Below are 21,179 nucleotides of genomic sequence, written 5' to 3'. Positions count from 1 at the left end.
CCACCCCGCGGGAAGGGTCCCGCGGCTCCCCTCCCCCTCCACCCACGCGTGTCACAGACAGGACAGACGGCCGGGCAGCGCTGGGTTTAATGGCGGCACGGCGGGGACGCGGCCCCTAAGTGCCAGTGCGGGCGCAGAGCCCCGGCGAGCCCCCCTGGGACGCGGGGACACGGGGACACACGTCCACGCGCTGGGAAGTGGCAGCAGGGGGACCGCTCCCCGCCTGCGTCTGTCCGTGGTGCGGCGTGGGGGGGTCCGTCCCGCCGCGGGGGGCGCAGGACCCCCCGGTGTCACCCCGAGGGGACCCGGCGTCACCCAGGCTCTGCGCCGCCACCGCCTCCTCCTCCTCCAGTGCCAGCTCGCGGCCGTGGGTGCCACCGTCGCGGGTAACGCCGACCTGAGTGGGCAGTGAGCCCCCAGCCGCGCTGTCCCCGAGGGGGCTGGTGGCACCGTCACCCCCGGCACAGCCACCGCCGTCGGCACCTGCAGCCGGCCGGTGACAAAACTCCACTGGGGACCCTGCGCCCACTTCCTCCGGCCTCTTCCGCGGCCGCCCGCGTCGCCGTTTCCGTGGGGCGCCGGTGCTGGCTGCTTCCGGGGGACGTTTGGTGGCTTTGGGGCTCTGCGAGTCCTGGGGGCCGGGACCCTCTCCGGCCCCCACGTTCCGGGGGTTGGCGGGACGCTCAGCAGAGGCGGGGGGGACGCCCACGCCAGGCAGCAGGACGTTGAGGACGGGGACAGCGGCTTGCTGACTCAGCAACCCCGCCGCCCCGTTGGCCCCCGGCGCCAAGCCCAGCGGCAGGGCCACCTTCACCGTGCCCCCCAGCGGGGCGGCCGTGATTTTGGGCGCCAGGATGGGAGGGGAGGAACGGACGGCGGCGGCGGCGGGCGCCATGGGTCGCTCCCCCGGCGGGATGCGGGGCAGGAGCAGGGGCAGGCGGGCGACCAGGGCGTTCACCTGGGGGCTGCTGGTGGCCTTGGGGGGCTCCAGGGGCTTCTTCTTCTCGGGCCGGGCCACGCCAGGGGGCTTGGGGCCGCTCTCCTTCTTGATCTGCGGGCAGAGAGAGGAGTTGGCGGGGGGGGACACAGCAGTGGGGCTGGGCTGGGGGGGGAAAAGCAGGGGTCCCGGCCCCCCAGGCAGCTCCGGCAGGGTCTCACCTGCCCCTGGCCCCTGTCGCCACCCTCGGAGGGGTCCAGGCCGTTCCTCTTCACCGCCAGCGGGGTCCGACTCTCGCGGTGGAGCTCCACGCTCTCTGCAGGTCCGTGCAAGGTGACACCATGGGCAGCAGCAGGGGGACGCGGCACCTTGGGGGACCCCCTGCCTCGCAAATTCTCCGTCGCCCTTCGGGGTCCCAACCCACCTGAGACCACCATGGCCATGACCAGGTCGGCGCGGGCGGAGCGGGAGCTGATGATGTGCTGCTGGATGAGGAACTGGGCCACCTCCACGATGTTGTTGAAGGACCGTTTGAGGATCTTCTCAGCCCAGTCGCAGGTCAGGGCGCAGGCCGCCTCCATCACCTCGCTGTCGTACGTCTGCACCAGGTCCGTCAGCTCCGACTGCTGCCAGCGGGACGAGCCGTCAGCCCCCGCGGCACGGGACAGGACAGAGCGGAACCTGCTCCTGGAGAGGGCAGCCCTCCACCCCTTCCCTTCGTTAGGTCTAACGAGCGAGGAAGTTCATTACCGCACCAAAAGGCTGGCGAAACCCAAAGCCACGGAGGCAGCAGAGGACTTACGGTCTCGGTCGCTTTGAGGTCCAGGCTGGGCAGGGGCGGCAGGCTGACCACCGTCTTCCTCCGGATCCCGCTGTAGCAGTACGTTCCGCAGGGTTAAGGCATTTTGCCGTCACGTGAACGCAGCTGCGACAGGCGCCGGGGCAGCCACAGCTCGAAGGGGCTCACCGTGGGCCTGTCCCCGAGGCAGCGGACCCCGCGCCGAGCTGGGCTGCCCCCTGCGCCACCACCAGCGCCCCCCAGGCTGCCCCGAAAGTATGGCAAGGATGGGGCGACTCCAAGCCCCGCTCGGGCAAACGAGGTGAACCTTCAGGAGCCAGAAAACCAGCTCAGAAGCTACAAACCACCATCTCCTGCACAGACATAATGGGGAAAAACTGGAGAAGCAGCAGCTATTGCCCCAGGTCCAAGCAGCTCCCTGGGTTTCCCTGGCCAGTCGGGCACACGGAAGGATATTTCGATTGTCCTCGGCCCCCCAGCCGCCGGGCTTTGATGTTTGGAAAGATCTCCCGGATGATTTTGCCAAAATTGGCAGCGCTCAGAGGGCGGCAGCAGAGGTTATCGCAGTATCGCCTGCCGGGGAGAGCGGCAAGTTAAAGCCATCCAGATGCACCCACTTCTAGTTTCGAGAGACCCAGGTTGGGCAGGGCCATTCCCTAAAAAAACCCCAGGCGCTCGCTGCCGGACAAGCCCGGCCCCGAGGAGACACTCCCCGTGCCAGGCCAGCCCCTGCGCTCACTTGTAGGCATCGTAGACATCCTGCTTGGGCAGGCAGGTGTCCGTGTGCTCTTCCAGGTGGTTCCGGATCCAGTTGCACGCGTGCATGTACTCGGCCGTGCTCAGCGAGCTCAGATCCAGGCTATTGCTGCTCCCGTGGGAAGCCAGGAACAACATTTAATTAGCGGGGAAGCGGACAAGGAGAAGGCAATCAGCCCCTGGCCTCTCGCGATTGGTGTCCCCCCACGTCATCCTGCTCTCTCCAGCACCCACCTCTTTTCCCCCAAGCTTGGTCCCGACGGCAGCTGGAGGTAGAGGTAAAGCTTGTCGCTGTCCGAAAACTTCTGGACATCTTGCTACGGTCAAAGGGTCCACGGGAGAAGGGACCAGAGACAAAGAAAGGTTAAGGGTCCAAAACAAGGACGAGCTGTTACCCGCTTAGCGGCAGTAATGGACGGGGCACTGAAACCAGAGCAGCGTGAACACAGCCCGCGTGCGAGGGAACCGGGGAAACAAAGTCACAGGAACTGGACCGGAAAGGGTTGTCCCGCACAGGGCTGGGGGAGCAGGTGCCACCCCTGGGCAGGGCGATCAGGGGTTTCTCGGGGCGAATCCCAAATCCTCACCCCATGGCAAACGGAATCAGGCAAAACCCAGGGTTCAGTTTAGGCGGGGCAGGAGCCCGGGGGAGAGGCGTCGCTGCGTGCCCTCAGCACAACATGCCATGGAGGCACTCACCAGGATGGAGTCGACTTTGTTCTGCACGGCTTTGCTGCGTGGGACAGAGAGAAAAGGCGTTAGCCCAGAGCAGGACGACACCACAGCACGCGGGGTGCTCCTCAGCCCCATCCCCAGCTCTCTGCCACAGCCGCTGGAACCCCAAACTGATTTTGCACCCAAAACAGGCAGCAAGCTGCCAGCAGCGCAGCGCTCCGCGTACAGCACCTAGCAGGGCACACCCGAGGCCACGCCACTCCGCAGTGCCACCACAAGAAGCTGCAAGGCACCGCAACGCTTATCCCTTCGCTCCCTGGGGCTGCAAATTAATTAACCTTATTAAATCAACCCATGTTTGGTAAAGCTCAGATTAAGCGGAGGAGCTGCCTGGGGAAAAGCGAGCGCTGCCCTTACGAGATGGTGCTCCTCAGCTCCTGCAGCAGTGTGCTCGACTCGGTCGCGCTGCCCCGGGAGCCGCTGGGTGACAAACTTCCCTTTTTGGCAGCTTGGGCATTCAGCTCTTCGTCAGCCATGACATTTGGTTCCTGTTGGGAAGCAAAAACCAAAAATTTAACTAAAAAAAAGGGGAAGAAAAAGTCTTCGGAGTCGTAAAGCTCCCACTGGGCACCCGCAGGGCTGACCTCCGGCTGCCTGCCCCAGGGTGACCGTGGGGCTCGGCACAGCTGCAAACTCTCCCCCACCTTGGCCCCTGTCCATCCTGGTCTGAAGAGGAGCCCTGGCTCCCTGGGCTGAGCCCCAGCAGCGCAGCGGGCCAGGGGAGGGCTGGGACGTCAGCGGGACGGGAGCCACCGATGGCCACAGAAACGGCCCCCAGCGGTCCCAGGAGGGGCGTCTCCAGCAGCAGAGACTGCAACCGGTCCCAGGTACCCTGCTCCTGGCAGGGGACGGGGGTGCTGGGGGGCACCAGAGGGGACCAGAAGGGCAGGTGTCCCCCCGGCCTGGCTGAGGATGCTGAAGGGGACCATGACACTCCCACAGGTCCCCAGGAGCACAGGGACAGGAGAATGGGGATGATGGGGACAGCAGGAGAGCAGGTCTCCAGGGGCGTGGGGACATGGGGCAGCAGGAGGGCAGAGGTGCCCAGGAACACTGACACCAGGGGCATGGGGTCCCCAGAAAGATGGGGACAGGGAAGAGCAGGAGGACAGGTGCCCAGGGGCATAGTGACAGCAGGAGGGTAGGAGTCTCCAGGGACAGGGACACGAGGGGCATGGGGTCCTCAGGGGCGCGGGGACAGGGGACAGCAAAAGGGCTGAGGTCTCGAGGGACAGGGACAGCAGGGACACAGTGTCCCCCGGGGCATGGGGACAGGGACACCAGGAGGGCAGGTCCCCAGGGACATGGGGACAGCCAGAGGGCAGACGTCCCCAGGGGTGTGTGGACAGGGACAGCAAGAGAGCTGAAGTCCCCAGGGACACCAGGGGCACGGGGACAGGGACAGCAGGAGGGCAGAGGTCCCCCGGGAGATGAGAACAGGCGACAGCAGGAGGACTGAGGTCTCCAGGGACAGGAACACCAGGGGCAGGGGGTTCCCAGGAACAGGGGGACAGGGGACACCAGGAGGGCAGAGGTCAGCACGGGTATGGGGACGGGGACTCCAGGGAGGGCAGGTCCCCGGGGACAGGGCCACCATCAGGGCACGTCCCCGGGGGACAGGGGGGCCGGGAGCTCCGTGACAGCGCAGCCCCGCCGGTACCGGCTGCCGGGTAGTGGACAGGGAACGGGGACAGCCGCGTCCCGGGCAGGGGAGCAGCGGGCCAGGCCCGGCGGGGCTGGGATCGCACCGGACCGGGCCGCCCCGGGCCCCCCTCCCCGCCCCGCAGCGCCCCGACCCGCACCCACCTGCGGGCGGCTACAGCCGGGGCGCGGCTCGACTCAGGCCGGGCCGGTTCCGTCCGGTTCGGGCCAGTCCCCGCCACGTGCCGCCACCCCGCGCGCAACAGGAACCGAAAGTGCTGCTCCCCACCGGGACGCGCCCGCGAGCCCCGCCGGACGTTTTTTTTTTTTTTTCTGATTGGCTGCGGCACCGCAGGTCCGCCCGGATACTGCGCTCTCCTTTAATGTGATTGGCTACTCTGGCTTTCCTACCCGGATACAAGCGGGCTCGGTCTCCTGATTAGCCGCGCCCGAGCTGAAGTCTGCCTAGTAACAGGCTTCTGATTGGTTAGGGGCTGGAGGAGGAAGCCCGGGTGTAAAGGAGCCTGTGCTTGTGCGGTGCGCCTGTACAACGCGTGTGCAGCTCGCGCGCCCTCGGCGCGCGCACGCCGTCCGTGTGCGTGCATGGAGTGCACGGGCGTGCGGCGTGCGCAGTGCGTCTGCGCGCGTGGCCTGTGGCCGTGCGCGCGAAGTGTGTTCGCGTGCGCGCGCGCGCTGGGCGCCGGGTGCGCAGCCTGTGTCCGTGCAAACCAGAAAACGCTCTTTTTTTTTTTTTGGGGGGGGGGGGGTGGGAAGCGCCGAGAGGCTCCCGAAAACAGCTTGACACCGAGACTGGAAGCAAGGAGAGGAGCTGCCGTGGAGCACGGCCAGCCCCAGGTTTTATCCGCGCAAGTGCAAGGTGCGCGGGTCGCCAGCCGTTGGCCGAGCACGCGTGTGCTGCCCGGAGCCCTGGCGCAGTGGGATTTTTGGGGTGTGGAGAGGCTTTGGGCGGCTAAACCCAAATATCGGAGGTGCAGTCACCGCCGGGGTAGCGGATCTCGTGCGCCAGGCAGGGCCCGTCGGGTTCCTTCCCAAAATCCACCAGGAAGCTGCGGTTGACGGCCAGGCCGCCCCGCTCCGTGTCCACGTCCAGCTGCAGCATGACGGAGCCGTCCCTGCAGAATGGCAAGAGCGGGGAGGTTGTGGGGGGGAGCCGACCTGCCCCCACTGCCAAGGAGTGGCCAAAATTCGGTCCTGCCTGACGAGTGCATCCGGTCCGATCCCAGTTTAATCAGAATTTTCTTACGTGATGAGGTCGGGGTAGAACTGCCTGTCCCAGGCGCTGTAGAGCGAGGTGGTGACGTACAGCCTCTTCCCGTCCAAGCTGAGCTGGATCATCTGGGGCCCCCCCGCCACCTTCTTCCCCTGGGAGTGGAGCGGAGGCGATGCCAGAGGGTGCAGGACGGCGGCGGGGGGCTGCCGCCGCCTCGCATGCCAAGGGCCCGCTCCCCAGCCTTGCCATTGCTGTGCAGGCTGGGATTTCGGGGAAATGGCCCAAGCTCACCTGGATGACAAACGGGTCTGGCTGGCTCCGCAGCTCCTCGTCCCCACACACAGTCACGGGTCCGCCCTTGGTGATGCTGCCGCCCACAAAGACCTACGAGAGAGCCGGGTGGGCCAAGAGGGCGTGGATGGGGCCGATCCCCAAAAGATGGAGGAAAAACGTAAGAAGCCCTGCTGCCGCCTCACCTGCCCCACCAGTTTGGGTCTGCGGGTGTCGGAGATGTCGTACTGGCGGACATCGCCGTGCAGCCAGTTGCTGAAGTACAAGAACCTGTCGTCCAGCGAGATGAGGATGTCCGTGATGAAGCCTTGGGGAGGGTAGGACAGAGCTGGATGAACAGGTGGCAGCACTGGCGGCACGCAGCCGGCTCGGACACCGTCTTGGCAGCCATGCACTGACCTGGCATCTCCGGGAGGAGCCACCCCTCCACCTTCTTGCTGGGGACCTGAATCACCTTCTCGGCTGCCCAGTCTCCTCGCTGCAGGAAGTGGGGGACAGAACACGGCCCCGAGGGGGCTCAGTGTGGGCGGCAGAGGCCAAATGAGGCCCGGCGCTGATGCTGCATCCACGCCTCTGGCTGCCGCTTGGCTGCGGGAAAGCTTGGTTCTGGCTCAGCAGACCCATGGGGAAGACGGGCTCTGGGACCAGAGGAAGGGCTTTGGAAAGCAAAAACTTGCCCAATTTTCCACCTAGATGAGCTGGTTTGGTGAAAAATGTTCTCTCTCCTCACCCAGCCTGTCATTACGCACAACAGACACTGAGAAGAACATTGCTCGGGCCGTTGTAAACCCACAACAAAGGCAGAAACAAATCTCCCTTAAATTAAATCATTTCGGCCTAAGCTGATGCCAGTCAGAACAAGTCCTCTGGTGCGGTTACCCCAGGGCCAGCTCATGCTCTGGGCACAGAGGTGTCGTGCGCATTGGCAGGGACCGGAGCGGGCTGCTGGGAGGATGGCGGCGGAATGCGGGAAGAGCGATGCTGCGCAGTCGAGGGGGAGCACCCTTTTTTTCCCCTTGCCCCAGGGTGGGGGGAGCGCCTACCTCGGTCTTGTAGAAGCGGTGGATGGCGCTGCTGATGGTGCAGCCCACGAAGCCCTCGGCGGCATCGGGGTTGTGGAGGAAGCGGATCTCCAGGGGGGCCGCGTCCTCGCCCACGTCGATGGCCTGGATGTAGGTGTGAGTGGTCCAGTCCCACACGTTGAGGCAGCGGCCGTAGCGCCCTGGGAGGGAGGGTTATGGAAGGGGATGCTGCGAGGCGCGAGGTCTTGAGGAGGTGGGTTACGTGTTTCGGGTGGACCCTCATTCTCGTCAGCTCCCCACAGTCGCTTTGGACCTTGGCAAAACCCACGGGAACGCGCCCAGCATCCGTCAGGAACTGTCTCGCTAGGATGGGGCTGGGAAGGGCAGCGCAGCCTTTGGGGGGGAGCTTGGCTGAGATGGGGCTTCACCAGCAGCAGCAGCAGAAGGTTGAAATTTGGCTTTTTTACTGTCCCGCTCAGCACCTCTTGCCTGGAGTACTTAAAAAACTGGTTTTCTCACCTTTCTTCAGATCATTTGGGTCAAACCCATATCCCAGGCTTTTGGGGATTCCCCATTCAGTGCTGATCAGGACATTATGGCGTGGCTGGTACCAGAAGTCGTAACCCATCGGGGGAACCTTGTCCCCTTTCTCCCAGTTCCCCTTGATCTCAAAGGTCTCTCCATCCAGCAGGATAAAGCCACCTGATGCAGAAACAAAACCGCATCGGCAGTGAGGAAATCATCCGGATTTAACAGTTTGCGTGTTATAAATCACACAGTGAAGATCGAGACCTGGACGAAGCCTCCAGGACAGCTCTGGATGCGGGGACCATTCCTCCTGTCCCAGCACCCTCTGACTGGGGGGGGGACTGGAGAGGTGCTGGGGTACCTTTCCCATTGCCAGCTGGGTCTCCTAGGGTGCTGATCATGATTTCACCACTGCCCAGGCAGTGGGAGGTATGAGGATAGCCCAGGTCACACTTCCAGAAGACGTCCTCCGAATTGACGACCTGCCGGGAGTTCACAGGCACCGTCACATCCTCTGTGCCCGGGGCTGTCCCAGGCAGGAAGGGTTTTCACTGCCACGCCAAATGGAGGGTTCACCAGCCTGGTGTTACCCCGTGGGGCAGCTCCACCCTGACCTCAGGATGGGACTTTCTGTCTGTACGGGGGCAGCTGCTGTGCTTGGACCAAGAAGCTGGCTGCGAGCCGCCAGAGAGGCGCTTGTGCACCCGAGGCTCCTTTTGGAGACAAGCGCCGCAGGTGAGACACGAGCCGAAAACCTGACAGGCAGTGCTGTGCCTGGCACCCAGCCTGCCCTGGTCCCCTCCTGCGCGGAGCTTGATGGAGAACTCAATATTTGCACATCAGCAGGAGAACAGCCACCTCCCACCACCCTCCTGTACTGTCATCCGGACATCAGGGTCCTGCGGAGTTCCCAAAGCCTCTGCCCAGCTGTTGGCACAGCCAGAAGCCATGATCCTGGTCCTTTAGCCCTTAACGTGCATTGGCACCATATCCAAGTTACCTTGAACAGCCTGGGAGCTCGCGGGTCAGTTCCCACATCCACCACGTAGATGCGGGAAGAGATCAAGCTGGGGAGGATCAGGCGGTTCCGCTTCTTGGTGGCGTCCCCGAAGCAGCTGCTGCAGGCGTTCCAGCCTGAGTGGTGCAGCTCATCCCCCACGTTGGGCATGGGCAGGCGGTGGATCACCTGTGAAATCCCAGCCCTGCTCACACCAGTTTTTCCTCTGCTACGTACCAGGTCAGCGGCAGACGGGGGCGGGGGGCGGGGGGGTGGGGGTCGTGGCTCGGTGCCTTGCAGACCGCACTGTGGGGTCCATGTGCCTCAAGCAGCCTCGCCCTGCAGAGGGGACCCTAGGGATGGGGGGTGTGAGGGGGGGTTTATGTGCGCTTCGTAAGCACAGGAAGGCTCTGAGCACGAAGGACAAGCACTGAGCTCTTTCCCAGACCAGTTTAGGACCAAGATAAAATATTGGGTACCTGGCAGTAGTGCGGAGATTTGGGGTTGACATCCACAGTGGCCAGAAAGTCAGGTTTCTTTCTCCCAGTGTTCCTGTAGATGCAGGGCACATAGACAATCTCCTCCCGAGGACCTTTCAAGAGAGAAACGTTGCGTGAGCATCAGCAGAAACCACCTTTGGCAGAATAAAAACCTCGCCGGAGTCTCTGGTCAGCCTGGAGCTGGTGTGCCCCCAGAGGTACGGGGGCAGTTGGATCTCCATATTCCTGTCCTACCAGAGGCACTAGGTTGGGCTCTGTTTGGAGGGGCTCGGGTTTATTCATTTCCCTTGCCCTGGGAAAAGATCCCTGGGCCTTGGAGTTCCTAAGGAAGTCCACAGCGTTGGAATTGCCCTGTGCCTGTGAGGACACGCTGGCCCTTCCCCAGTCCTATCAGTCTCATCCCCATCACACCCTAAAAACACACGAGAAGTGCTTGCCAGACTGAAGGCAAAGGCAAAAAGTCCCCCAAACCCCCGTGCAGTCCCACCGAGCAGTGAAAACCTACTGGGACACGGCGGAGCAAGAGCTCCCCACTTGCAAAGCATCCCACGGGGAAAGGGAGAAGGGCTATGCCCCAAGGATGTCCTCATAGCGACAGGTCAGCCACACTCCCTTCTCCCTGTACCAAGTGTCACAACCCCTTACGCTGGGACCCGAGCACTGCCTGACCCTCAAGCAAGAGCGTTCAGACCCCAGGAGTCTCCATATCGCTGCAGAGGTGGTATCTGCGCTCGGTTGCATCAGGATAAAGCAAGGGCAAGTGGGAAAAACTGGTTTAGGAAATGATGTGGAAGAGAGAGCGGTGGGGAACAGAGACAGGGAGGTGATCTGGGACATCTGGATTTGATCTAAAGCTGATAATAACCAGATTTGCAACACGGCGCCTTTAGAAACCTTTGTAACGTGGTGCCTGAGTCAGTCTCGGGTTTGATAACAACACACCGAGGGATCCCACCCCTACAGCCCCCGCCCCCACTGAAAGCCAGGGTGTGGGACAACATCCTCGAACAGCTCCCGAGGTATCCAGAGGACCCCGAGGAGCTTCTCACCACATGCTGGGGAGCCTGGCTGGCATGGAAGAGCTAATTTTGGGTGGCAGTCACTAGGCACCTCTGAAGCAACTGGACAGTTCCCAAGGGAACTTGCCCGGAGTAGCAGTCAGTGGGATCGGTGCTATTTGCTAACCATTTAAATCCCTGCCAATGGCGATGTCATAAAGCCTGATCTCTTCACTGCTGCTTTCTTGGTTCCAGGACTTTCGGGGACAGGAGTCACAGATCACTGTGTTCCTCAGAAAGAATTACAGCAAGGTTAGTTGCTTTCTGAGAAGGGAGATAAGGGAGCTCGTATCAACAAAGATGAGTCACAGCATGGTTGCCCAAAAGTAATACAAAGGTAATCAGTATGATTAAAATCACACCCCTGGGAGGAGACCTGTCATTGTCTGACTGCCTTTGTGAGATTATATTTTGATGTGTGTCAATCATCAGGAGCTGTGAAGTGCACCAGTCACGAACTTAACAGCTGACTCACATGCGATTCTTGCGCAGCTCCTGCTGTGTGCTAACCTGTGTGAAAAGCCTGGACCCCTCCTAAGAGCTGAGCTAGATTTGCGCGTTATCGCCCAGCACCCCTTGCTGTTCTGCGGCGCACTGGGCACAAACCTATTCCTGGATTAAGGAACAACACCGCGACCAAGCACCGGAGCGCTCTGGAAGTTTTGAGGATGCATTTGCTAAACCCGAGAGAGGAGGATTAAGGGAGGGATAGCAAGAGATGACGCATTTGTCGGTGTCTTTACATCACAGCACTCGTGTTTCAGCAATGCCGCAGGAGGATTTTGGGCAAAGCGTTCAGACACGTAAGGAGGCAGCCTGTGAGGCTGTTTTTTTATACCACCAGTCGTGTCCTGCTCCCAGCCATCAGGAGGCATGAAAAACCAGAACTGTCCTCTTTCCCTCCCCAGGTTTGTCCCCAGTGATGGTGTTGTGGGGCTAGAGGAATGCAATTGCCTCTGAGGAGCTTAAAAAAAAAAATCCCACTGGGTTTTGAACAGGGAGGTAACAGGTGACTTTGCTGCAGGCTGTGACCCATCCCAAGCTGTCATGAAACATAAAAATTTCAGTTTGTTCTGACACCAGGTTGCCATTATGCAACTGATGTTTGGCCTCAGGACAGACCAGAAGGAAAATCATCGCTTCCCTTACACTTGCTGGGAGCCCCTCCTAGAGAATGGTGTTAGCTGATAACGCCCTCTTGAAAGCATTGTTTTACTCTTCACATAAATTGAGGGCAAGTGCAGGGCTCTCGCCTGCCTGCTCTGCATTTCAGACTTGCCTTTCATTGCATCCAGAGGTGAGGCAAAGCCGGGACCACATGCTCCACAGTTTTCTGCGTTGGGAAGAACGGAAACAAACAGAAATTAGTTCTTTTAATCCCCTTTTCATGCTGGAGTGGCTGCCCTCCCTCCCACTCTTTGGCAAAGTCCGAGGCGAAGCAGGGTGCCCATTTGCGTCCAGGCGACCCCAAGAAAGGTTTGGGGCTCTGGGCAGCCAGAAAGGCTGGAAGTATATTCCTGGTGCAGAATAGGATGGCTCTGGAGCCATGTCTCTCCTCTTTGTGTCCCTGTGGCAGAGAGGAAGGTTGTAGAGGCGATGACGGTCTCGCATGGCCTCAAGGAGAAGCCGAAAGCTCCACGGTTCCTCTGTGAGGAGGAGGAGGGGAGGCAGTGAGGAAGAAAGGCAGCGTGGCTGGGCTTCTGCACTGGGGCAGAGGGAGGGGAGAGGATTAGTTCCTCACTTATGACAGCAAGTCTGAGGAGAGGGAGGAAGACCTGGCTTTTCTACGTCAGCTTATTTGTTTTATCACTTGTGTCCCTGCTCCGACCTGAAGCACTGAGAAACTACCCCTCCAGCTTTCTTCCCCCTTCTCCTTAGGTTGCGCCTGGAAAACCCAGCCCCATCAAAGCCAGGCTTTGCACTGAGGACTCCCAGCCGCAGCAGATCTGACTGCAGCAGGCACAGCCTGTACAAGTTGCAGGTGAATAGAGGAGAGAACAGTTAGAAGGCTTTTAACCATCTGTCTACCTAAGCGTTTCCTGGCGCTTTTAGTACCTTGAGAAAAGAAACCCTTTCCTGGCCAGAGAAAACGCCACATTCATCCCCGCATTTGTTTGAATGTCATGCTTTCTGGGCATCACGGCAACAAAACCATGAGACCCAGCTCCAAAAGAGTTGAGGGGGACTCCAAATCAGAGTAGCAAGCCACTAAGGGTCCCAAGCCTTCTCCTCTTCAGAGCAAGCTGCTGTCCACGGAGAGATCTCTTACCTGCACTGGAGGCTGGGTAGGATTTCACCTGGTGCGGAACAGCGCACGGAGAGGATCCCGCCTGCATTCTGCCTGTGGGAGCAAGTCAGGAGAGGAGACGCAGCTCCGTGGGGCTTCAAATATATGACGGGAGGGAGGCAGGGAAAAGGATGCCGAGGGGAGGATCCACGCACTGCACGGTGTGGGAGGAACTGGGGCAGCCTTTAGCATCTTAAAGCACTGGAAATGTGCGGGGAAGCTATTTCAGTGCTCGCAGGACCTCCTCCCCTCCCAGAGGGGCAGGGGACGCGGCTGTTCCTGCACTGCACAGCACGCACATTCCTGCACACTGGAAAAACCGGGGCTTTTCGCCACGGGGGAAAAGTGGGCTGCTCCTCTCGCCCGATTCCCTGCTAGAAGCAGTTTTTTGAGTTTTCCCATTTGGCTGAGGGGGTGCCCCAGTGAAGAATGGGCAAGCACTGCATTCCCAACCACAGGAATAATTCTGCGAGGCTGCAGATGTTAATCGCAACAGAAAATGAAAAATGATGACTGGCTTTCTTTTAATTGCAGGCTGAGTGTTTACTGAGGGATGTTAATTTGCTGTCTGGGAGCAAGGCAGCAGCGATGTTAATAGTTTTCCCCATGACACATCCAACTTAGTCAGTGTCTACTATGGCTTCTGGCGGCAAAGTTGGGCGTCAGCTGGCTGCGCGGTAGATGCTCGGCCTCTGCAGGCACATCACTGCTGGCAGGTTGCTGCCTTGTCCTCTCGATTGCTCACCCCAGATGCAAAATCAGAAACCACCACACTCAGTCAATTACTCCGGTCTCAGAGTCCCTCAGCCTGTTGCACCTGAAGTTTGCCAGCAAAAAAGACCGATGGTCTCGGCTCTATCTCTCCCACACTCTCCTGCTCGGGCTTATCTGTTTGTATTTGTTGCCCAACGCTCTACCGTGGAGCATGCTGCAGATCCATGCTGTGGCAGTCAGCATATCCCCCCGTGTCCCACCTTGCCTCTGACCAAGAAAAGCTGCTCCAGGAGGCCCAGGGCCAAAATGCAACGGACGAGGCATGTGTAAGCAGCAGCCCAGCTTCATCTGGACATCACAGGCACCCTCCAGTCATCTTCCACAGAAATGTCTCTGCTGCAGGTCAGCAGGGCTGCCATAAGAGGGAAGTAGGGAAGAAGGGTGATACAAGCAGTGTCTGTCCTCATGGACAGATGTTGTAAGCTGCAAAGGCCTTGACGCGTGCCAGCATGCCTTCTCTTGTAGTTCAGCCCCGATCGGGACCAGACTACATAGTCTCTCTCTCACTCCCCCACCCTCCGAGAGAACAGGGAGAAAGAATATAACGAAAAAGGCTCGAGGTTTGAGATAAGGACTGGGACAAATCCTTAAAGTTACCGTTACGAGCAAAACAGACTCAACTTGGGGAAAAATACTCATTTGTTTTAAAAACCAAAGCAGGATAATGAGACAGAGAACAAGATAACTTCTCCCCACCCCTCCCTCTTCCCACGCTTAATATTATCTCTACCTGAGCAAAACGGGGGGAAGAGGGAATGGGGGTCACAGTCAGTTCATCACGCGCTGTTTCACGCCGCTGCTTCATGGTCGGGGGAAGAACTCCTCGCATTCCTCCTCTGCTCCAGTGCGGGGTCCCTCCCACGGGCCACAGTCCTTTGTGGAACTGCTCTGGCGTGGGTCATCTCTTCCACGGGGTGCAGTCCCTCCAGAACAGCTGTCCCAGCGGGCCCTCCATGGGCCACAGCCTCCTTCAGGCACCCGCCTGCTCTGGTGTGGGGTCCTCCACGGGCTGCAGGTGGATCTCTGCCCCTCCGTGGGCCTCCATGGGCTGCAGGGCGACAACCTGCTCCACCATGTTCATCACCATGGGCTGCAGGGGAATTCTGGCCAGGAGCAGCATTACTGCTCCCTCTCCTTCTTCACCCACCTTGCAGGCAGGCAGACACCTCTCGGGGTCTCTTCACTTCTCATCTCCTCTCCACTTCTTGCAGCCAGGCCGGGCCGAGTTGGGCCCAGTCGGCTGCCCGGCGGGAGGCCAGAGGGTGAGGCCTGCAAGGCCCACAAGGCTCGCGCTTCCCCCTCTCTGCCCCCCGCTCAGCTGCTTCACATCTTCTCCTTTTTCTTTCTGTTTCCCCTTCTTAAATACGTTGTCGCAGAGGCGTTATCATGAGACATTCTGCTACCAATTGGCTCGGCCTTGGCCAGCAGCAGGTCCGCCCTAGGCCCAGCCGAGTCTACTGTTCTGAAAAAAAGGGTAAACATTTCTAGCAGCTTCATACAGAAGCTGGCACCGAAGCGCCCGTCACTTAAAAAAAAAAAAAGAACAAGAACACCTTCCAAATAGTGGCCAGAGGGAACAGACAGAGCATCCACCATGGCCCTCCCCCAGCCACTGCAGATGCACCGCGTTCCTCGGGATAACTCACGCACAAGTCTCGCTCCCTGAAAGATGGGAATCAGGCCCCAGAGCCCTGGGAACTGGCCTTGGAGCTGGGTCACCTCTGCTGCGGTGCCTGTTGATCTTCGTGGCCCGGCTGCAGCTCAAAGCCTGGGCTGAGTCCTTGTCTGGCCGTGCGAGCACCTGCAAGTCAGAGAGGGTGGTCAGTGGAGAGCGTGAGGGACAGCAGACTCTGACCAAGGCCATTAACATGGCCCTTCGCTAAGGGAGTTCTTCCCCACGTTAACGTGGCCGGTGCCTGGCCCCATCCCCAGGAGGGGTTTGCAGGGCGGGCTCAGCTCAGCCAGCTCCAGCCACGGGGACCGCACGCTGGCACGGGGACGTCTGCTGGGCAGACTCTCCCTCCAGCCATGGAGAGGAGGAGGCTCCCCGGGTCGGAAGGTGGGAGAGAGAGGGCTCATTCCAAAGGCACCGCCACAGCAGGGCCATCCCCTGGGAAGAGCCTCAAACGAGGCAGCGCTGGAGGATGGGAGGGGGACGTCACACTCAAGCGATGGTGATACTCAACGGCAGCACCCCAGGGCGCAGAAGAGCAATGTGTTTGCCCGAGAGAAGCCTGAAGGAAGTCAATGAAGCTGTGTTCTTCCAAGGTACATACAGAGAAGATGGAAACTTAGGGGGATCCTCTTTACAGCCTCGTTTTTGTCACCTCCCAACTAGTGATGGTTTTGGCTGCAAACTGTGCCTGGTGAAGGTGCTCAAGGCAGATGGGACAATGGGAAGATCTGTGGGTGTGCAGCAGGGCTTTGGAGGCCAGTGGTGGCTGTCCTGTGGAGCGGGATTTGACATCCTGCACCGCACACGATGAGCAAGAGAACGACCTACAACTCCAATAACTGCATCTTGCTTTGGTGGAAACCTCAGCCCTGTTTCTGAGTGCAAGAGGACAGTCTGGGGAGAAGGTGTAAGGGACCGAGGCCATTGTGCCAGCATCACATTAACTGCATGCAGAGTCCTTCGGGTGAAAACCCGACCTTCCCTCGGCCTCTGTGTCGAGGCTGTGTTGTCCACGTGAATTGACCAAGCGGAAATCAAAATTGTCACCAGCAGCAAGGCGGCCACTCAACAGACACACGGGATTGCACTGGAGTGCCCACTAAGTGTGTTCCTTCAAGCCCTCCTAAAACCACATGACTGCTGTGGGGGATGACAACACTGCATTGCTGTGACAAGGTCTGTTTGTTCGGGGCAGAAAAAGAACAAATGGTTGCCACGCTTCCCTATAAAACATGTGTCTGCAGGAATGCAAGCACGATAAAAAAGAAAAACCAGGCAAAGCCAACTTCTACCAGAAACTCCTAGGCAGCCTGACAGGGGCTCTGGCACAACGGGTGTCCTGTCTTCGGGATTTTCAAAACCCTGATCTCATCATTAACCACCGCTGGCATTTGTTTCCCCAGAAATAAACCTGAAAGCTTCAGTGAAATAAGACCAGTGAAGATCTGGCTGATGCGATGAACGATTTTATTGGTGTTTGAGCAGAACACAAGAGCAGACCAGCGTCAGGGAACAGGCACGTCTTCTTGGAACAAAGCACTTCGTGCTCCTTCCACCGTAAGGCACCGGCCCACGCACGTGACAAGGGAGCCGAGAGGGCTCTGGTGCCAGCGGAAGAGCGTCCGGGAACGACCTGGCTGAGGAACGGTCGCTCAGAGGAACCGGGCACTTCGCCGTCTGCCAAAAGGCACCGTGCGCCCTGCACATCTCTGTGTCTGAGCGATCGCCCTGGGCTCTGCTCTGGGAGTCCCGCCCAGGGGCTGCTTTGCACCAAAAACACCTCCGGAGACACGCCACGTCTCCTTGTTCACTGGTCTGCCTGAAGCCAACCCTGGCAAGAAGGCAGAGCTCCCGCAGCTCACGTCAGCAGAAATCTAGACTCCAGCAATGAATGGGGACCCCCAGACCCAAGGACCCTGCGCTCTTTTGGAAACGGCTGCACTACAGAAGAGCGAGAGAGAGAGAGAGAGAGAGGAAGGGGGTCTTTCACGTGGCGCCTAGGCCGAGATCTCGGAGGTGGAATCTCCGGAAAGGAAGTGCATGTCGTGGGCAAGGCAAGGCCCGTGGGGTTCCCTTCCAAAATCAACCAGGAAGTTCTTGTTCACGGTCAGGCCTCCCTTCTCCGTGTCCACATCGATCTGCAGCATGACAGAGCCTTCCCTGCGAGGGGACAAGAGCGCAGCGCTTACGGACGAGCAAAGAGAGAGGCGCAGCGGAGACGTGGCCTGGCTCTCAGATCCCTCAGAACTCCGTCCCCCTGCGATCCCCACGGTGCCCTTGCAGCCCCCCGATGAGGCGCCTTTCCCGTTCCCAGCGGAGAGGCCGTGCAGAAGAGGCCCCTCGCTTCCCAAACGCTGCTCACCTGACCAGGTTCGGGTAGAACTGCTTGTCCCAGGTGCTGTAGAAGGAGTTGGTGACGTACAGCCTCTTGCCATCCAGGCTGAGCTGCAGTTTACTGGGGCCGCCGTACACTCTCTTGCACTGAAGGCACAACAGACAGGGGGGATGCTGCTGGCTCCTTTCGTTCAGCAGCAAGCACAAGCAGGGGCAGGGGAGCAGAGCAGAGCGGCCGCCTCGCCTCCCAGCGCAGGCAAGCTACCGGATGCTGCAGACACACGGGTACCGCAGAGGAGAGCGACCCCAGAAACCACGGGCAGAGCACCAGCGGAGCAGAGGCAGAGGACACCGCAGGGCAAAGAGGCCACAGAACTCACCTTGACCACCAAGGGCTCCGGCTGGCACTTCAGCTCTTCGTCTCTACACACGGTCACGGGGCCGCCTCTCAGGATGCTGCCTCCCACAAACACCTGTCCCAAGGCAGAGGGAGGCATGTGGTCCTGCATCCAGCCACCACCAGATCCTGCTGAGGAAGCCACCCGGGCGAGACTTCTGCCTCTGCCTTACCTGTCCCACCAGCCTGGGCTTGCAGGTTTTGGAGAGCTCGTATTGGCGGATGTCTCCGTGCCACCAGTTGCTGAGATACAGGTACTTGTCATCCTTGGAGATGATGAGGTCGGCGATGAAGGCTAGGGCACAGAAACAAAGAGCTCTACAGGGGGCAGCATCGACAGAAAACGTGCCCTGCATCGAGCCCCGGCTCCCATCTCTCCCTGCCAGTCTCTGTGCAGCAAGGCTTTGGGGTCAGCAGCGGCCTCAGCCAAGCTGCACAGCACAAGGCTCTGGGAGGAAAAAGGAAAGCCCAGCCCCAGGCACACGAACCTGGCATCTTGGGCATAATCCATCCCGACACGTCCTTGGCCGGTATGCGAATCACCTCTTCTACTGCCCAGCTGTCTCTCTGGACAAGAAACACAGGCGCCGCGGCATGAGCGCTCCTGCCCGCCCCCTCCGCACCCCTCCCTCTTTCTCTCTGCTGCCCCAAATTCCTTCCCTGCTTTGCTCGGCTCCCCGTAGCCGCCCATGGCCGGGTCTCCCCTGGCCGCTGGCAGAATGCTTGCCTCGCACTTGTAGAAGCGGTAGACGACGCCACTCAGGGCACAGCTGACGTAGCCCTCGGCAGCATCGGGGTTGTGGAGGAATTTAACGGTCAGGGGCAAAGAGTCCTCCCCCAGGTCAAAGCACTGGGTGAGGGTGCGGCAGGACAGGTTCCACACGTTCAGGCGGCGCCCAAAGACCCCTGAGGAAAAGCAGAACCGAGTCACAACAGGGGTGGCCAGCCGTGGAGACTCATCCCTCCCCGGAATGATCGGGGAGAAATCTGCCTGTCCCCTCTCCCTGAGCGCATCGGCAGCCTCCCACTGCCTCCGTGCGTTCCGGCTCAGCCCTCGCATCTGTATTCCCTCACCTTTCTTGAAGTCGTCGGGATTAAAGCCACGTCCCGCACGTTTTGGGACTTTCCCGGCGGAGCTGATCAGAACATTGTGGCGCGGCTGGTACCAGAAGTCGTAGCCGCTCGGGGGGACCTCACACTCGTTTTCCCAGTTGCCCTTCAGTTCAAAGGTCTCTCCATCCAGCACGATAAACCCACCTGTGACACAAAAAGGGGACGCATGACAGATCACACACTCCACTTCCAAACCACCCGGTTTGCCCACGGAGTTGTGACACGGCACAGCACCTTTTGCGTTGCCAGACGGATCTCCCATGTTGGCAATCAGAACATCACCGTTGGGCAGGCTGCGAGGCACGCTGAGGTGTGCCTTGTTGCACTTCCAGAAGACATCCACCGGCTCAATCGTCTGAAAAACGTTGACGCACACACACGTCAGCCTCGATCGCTCAGCTCATTTCACAGTGCCTGGCAGAGCCTTTGGCCATCAGAGACGTCTGAGAATGGCTGACGCCGGCAGGAGCTTTCTTTCCAAGAACCCACGCTTCCTACCGCCTGCTCCTCCTTGGAGAGGAGCACAGAAGCCTCTGAGCTCCCCTGCACCCGGACAAGAAGAAGGCAGCAACACCCAACCCGCAACAGCTTTGTCCGTCCACCTCGCTATCTGGCCGGGCGGCAGACGTGGCGTGTTGCGTCACTTCCAGCGACTGGACACAAGAGCTCTCTGAACACAAGAGGCGCACAGAGAGGGACGCAACGACGACCGGGGCCTTCCGTGGTGTGGGAAGGAGAGAGCTGAGAGGGAAACGTGCCCCGGCTCTCTGAAACCAGGGTGGGAGAGAAGACGAAGAGAGAAGCCTTCTTCCTTGGGTATGATTCCAGAAGCACCAGTTCCCAACTCCTTCCCAGAAACTTCTCTTTGAATCACCTCAGGCCTACCTTACACAGCTTGGGAGCCCGGCACTGGGAACCCACATCCACCACGTAAATGCGGGAAGAAATCAAACAGGGAAGAACCAGCTTGTTCCTTTTCCTTGGGGCATTGTCAAAGCAGGTGCAGCCCGTGCTCCACCCCGCGGAGTGCAGCTCGTCTTTGAGGTTGGGCATGGGCAGGCGGTGGATCACCTAGGCAGTCAAGGCAGAGTTAGGGGTCACTCGGGGAGGCAGGCAGAAATGGGGACCCTCGTGCTGGCAGACATTTCTGCCGTGGTGGCCTCCACTGGCCTCTAGCTGGGACTGCCTGCAGAGACCCAGCGCGGAGAGCGCTGCTCCTTGCCCTGGCCACTGCTCTCCGTTAGGGAATCGTGCACAGCGGAGAATTACGGAGATTCTTTCACCAGTTCCTCACCCCACGCTGCTGAAACTCAGAAAATTAGGTGTGTGAAGAAATTACAATTTGGCCAAACGGGTGCATTGCCCCGCAAACTCCTCCTAAGACTGGCGTTCAAAATGGATCAAAAGCTTTCAGAAGCCTTAAGGGGCCAGTTCCATCTCAGCTCTTGGAGTGATGGACTCATCAGGTCACAGACACAGCCCTGATGTGGACAACCTGTCTCTGCAGCCCTCAGAGACAGGCCAGTGCCGATTTCCCCGTCAGGATGACAGCAGAGAGGCTGGAACAGTGCACAGCAGAACAGCCCTGACGTTGAAGGCCAACAGAAACACGCTGAACTCTGCAAAAGTGCTGGACGCCCTCAGCCACCTGGGTCACTAGAGCCCATTTTCCACACTGAGCAGCCACTGGCAGGGCGATTCCGAGCTCAAAAGCTCCCTGGCAGCACCAGGATGCTCTGGAAGTGAGTTGGGAAGTGAGTCAGAGCCGACTTGTCCCCAGGACACAGAGACAGAGATGACTGAACTGGAGCCAGGCACCCAGGGAACAGTGGAAGGAGGGCAGGAAGGTGAGATTCCCAGCGGACAACAGCCTGATCTCGCGCGCAGTTCCAGTGGGGAAGCAAGAAGCAGAGCAGCCGTGGCCAATCTCACAAGGGGTTTCCCAGACAGGGCTTGGAGGACACGAACAGGCGGGGGCAAGAGTCGGGCCAGGGTTGGTGGGACAGGAAGGTGCAGGAAGACAAGAAGGTGACAGGAATAAGCAGACAGCCCGCACGACAGAGTGGCTGTCGAGCAAAAAGAAAAGAAAGTGGATGTCGTGAAT

General features: G+C 59.8%; 3 protein-coding genes across 6 annotated transcripts; all 3 read right to left on the bottom strand.

Annotated features, from left to right (window-relative positions):
* Positions 1-69: 69 nt before the first annotated feature.
* Positions 70-5,172, bottom strand: RFX5 (regulatory factor X5). Of its 4 annotated transcripts, XM_086768539.1 has the most exons (10): positions 5,034-5,168; positions 3,585-3,715; positions 3,192-3,225; positions 2,727-2,809; positions 2,476-2,601; positions 2,193-2,309; positions 1,740-1,821; positions 1,362-1,563; positions 1,159-1,253; positions 70-1,051 (listed from the first exon to the last, which is right to left on the bottom strand). In XM_086768539.1, the coding sequence occupies exons 2-10, from the start codon at positions 3,701-3,703 to the stop codon at positions 116-118; spliced, it is 1,794 nt and encodes a 597-aa protein (XP_086624665.1). In that variant the 5' UTR covers positions 3,704-3,715; positions 5,034-5,168; the 3' UTR covers positions 70-115. The 4 variants fall into 4 exon arrangements, with proteins under 4 accessions (XP_086624665.1, XP_086624663.1, XP_086624662.1 ...); XM_086768537.1 differs by having other exon boundaries at positions 1,159-1,563; positions 3,585-3,718; positions 5,034-5,172; XM_086768536.1 differs by having other exon boundaries at positions 1,159-1,563.
* Positions 5,173-5,760: 588 nt separating this feature from the next.
* Positions 5,761-9,539, bottom strand: LOC104480546 (methanethiol oxidase-like). Its single transcript, XM_086768575.1, has 10 exons — positions 9,417-9,539; positions 8,941-9,126; positions 8,302-8,422; positions 7,932-8,114; positions 7,434-7,612; positions 6,790-6,868; positions 6,576-6,697; positions 6,391-6,483; positions 6,133-6,251; positions 5,761-6,001 (listed from the first exon to the last, which is right to left on the bottom strand). Exons 2-10 carry the CDS (start codon positions 9,106-9,108, stop codon positions 5,839-5,841), a joined length of 1,227 nt encoding a protein of 408 aa, XP_086624701.1. The 5' UTR covers positions 9,109-9,126; positions 9,417-9,539; the 3' UTR covers positions 5,761-5,838.
* A 7,411-nt stretch (positions 9,540-16,950) lies between these two features.
* LOC147597332 (methanethiol oxidase-like) lies at positions 16,951-20,143 on the bottom strand. Its single transcript, XM_086768554.1, has 9 exons — positions 19,961-20,143; positions 19,310-19,430; positions 19,037-19,219; positions 18,690-18,868; positions 18,451-18,529; positions 18,136-18,257; positions 17,946-18,038; positions 17,594-17,712; positions 16,951-17,391 (listed from the first exon to the last, which is right to left on the bottom strand). The coding sequence occupies exons 1-9, from the start codon at positions 20,126-20,128 to the stop codon at positions 17,229-17,231; spliced, it is 1,227 nt and encodes a 408-aa protein (XP_086624680.1). The 5' UTR covers positions 20,129-20,143; the 3' UTR covers positions 16,951-17,228.
* Between the last annotated feature and the right edge of the window lie 1,036 nt (positions 20,144-21,179).

This window comes from Chlamydotis macqueenii, chromosome 28 (assembly GCF_036417535.1).
Source record: "Chlamydotis macqueenii isolate bChlMac1 chromosome 28, bChlMac1.mat, whole genome shotgun sequence".
In the NCBI taxonomy this organism is placed as follows: domain Eukaryota; kingdom Metazoa; phylum Chordata; class Aves; order Otidiformes; family Otididae; genus Chlamydotis; species Chlamydotis macqueenii.
Note: the sequence above shows the minus strand (reverse complement) of the source record. Positions and strands in the feature narration are given on the sequence as shown.

Coding starts and splice junctions, on each gene's coding strand:
- LOC104480546 (XM_086768575.1), bottom strand. CDS start 9,108: ATGCCCAACGTGGGGGATGAGCTGCACCACTCAGGCTGGAACGCCTGC. Junction 8,115..8,301: donor CCCAGCTGGCAATGGGAAAG/GTACCCCAGCAC, acceptor TTTCTGCATCAG/GTGGCTTTATCCTGCTGGAT. Junction 6,002..6,132: donor TTCTACCCCGACCTCATCAC/GTAAGAAAATTC, acceptor GCCATTCTGCAG/GGACGGCTCCGTCATGCTGC.
- LOC147597332 (XM_086768554.1), bottom strand. CDS start 20,128: ATGCCCAACCTCAAAGACGAGCTGCACTCCGCGGGGTGGAGCACGGGC. Junction 18,530..18,689: donor ACCGCTTCTACAAGTGCGAG/GCAAGCATTCTG, acceptor TTTCTTGTCCAG/AGAGACAGCTGGGCAGTAGA. Junction 18,258..18,450: donor GATTATGCCCAAGATGCCAG/GTTCGTGTGCCT, acceptor TCTGTGCCCTAG/CCTTCATCGCCGACCTCATC.
- RFX5 (XM_086768537.1), bottom strand. CDS start 3,703: ATGGCTGACGAAGAGCTGAATGCCCAAGCTGCCAAAAAGGGAAGTTTG. Junction 2,602..2,726: donor CCAAGCTTGGGGGAAAAGAG/GTGGGTGCTGGA, acceptor CCACGGGAGCAG/CAATAGCCTGGATCTGAGCT. Junction 2,310..2,475: donor GATGTCTACGATGCCTACAA/GTGAGCGCAGGG, acceptor TCTCCCCGGCAG/GCGATACTGCGATAACCTCT.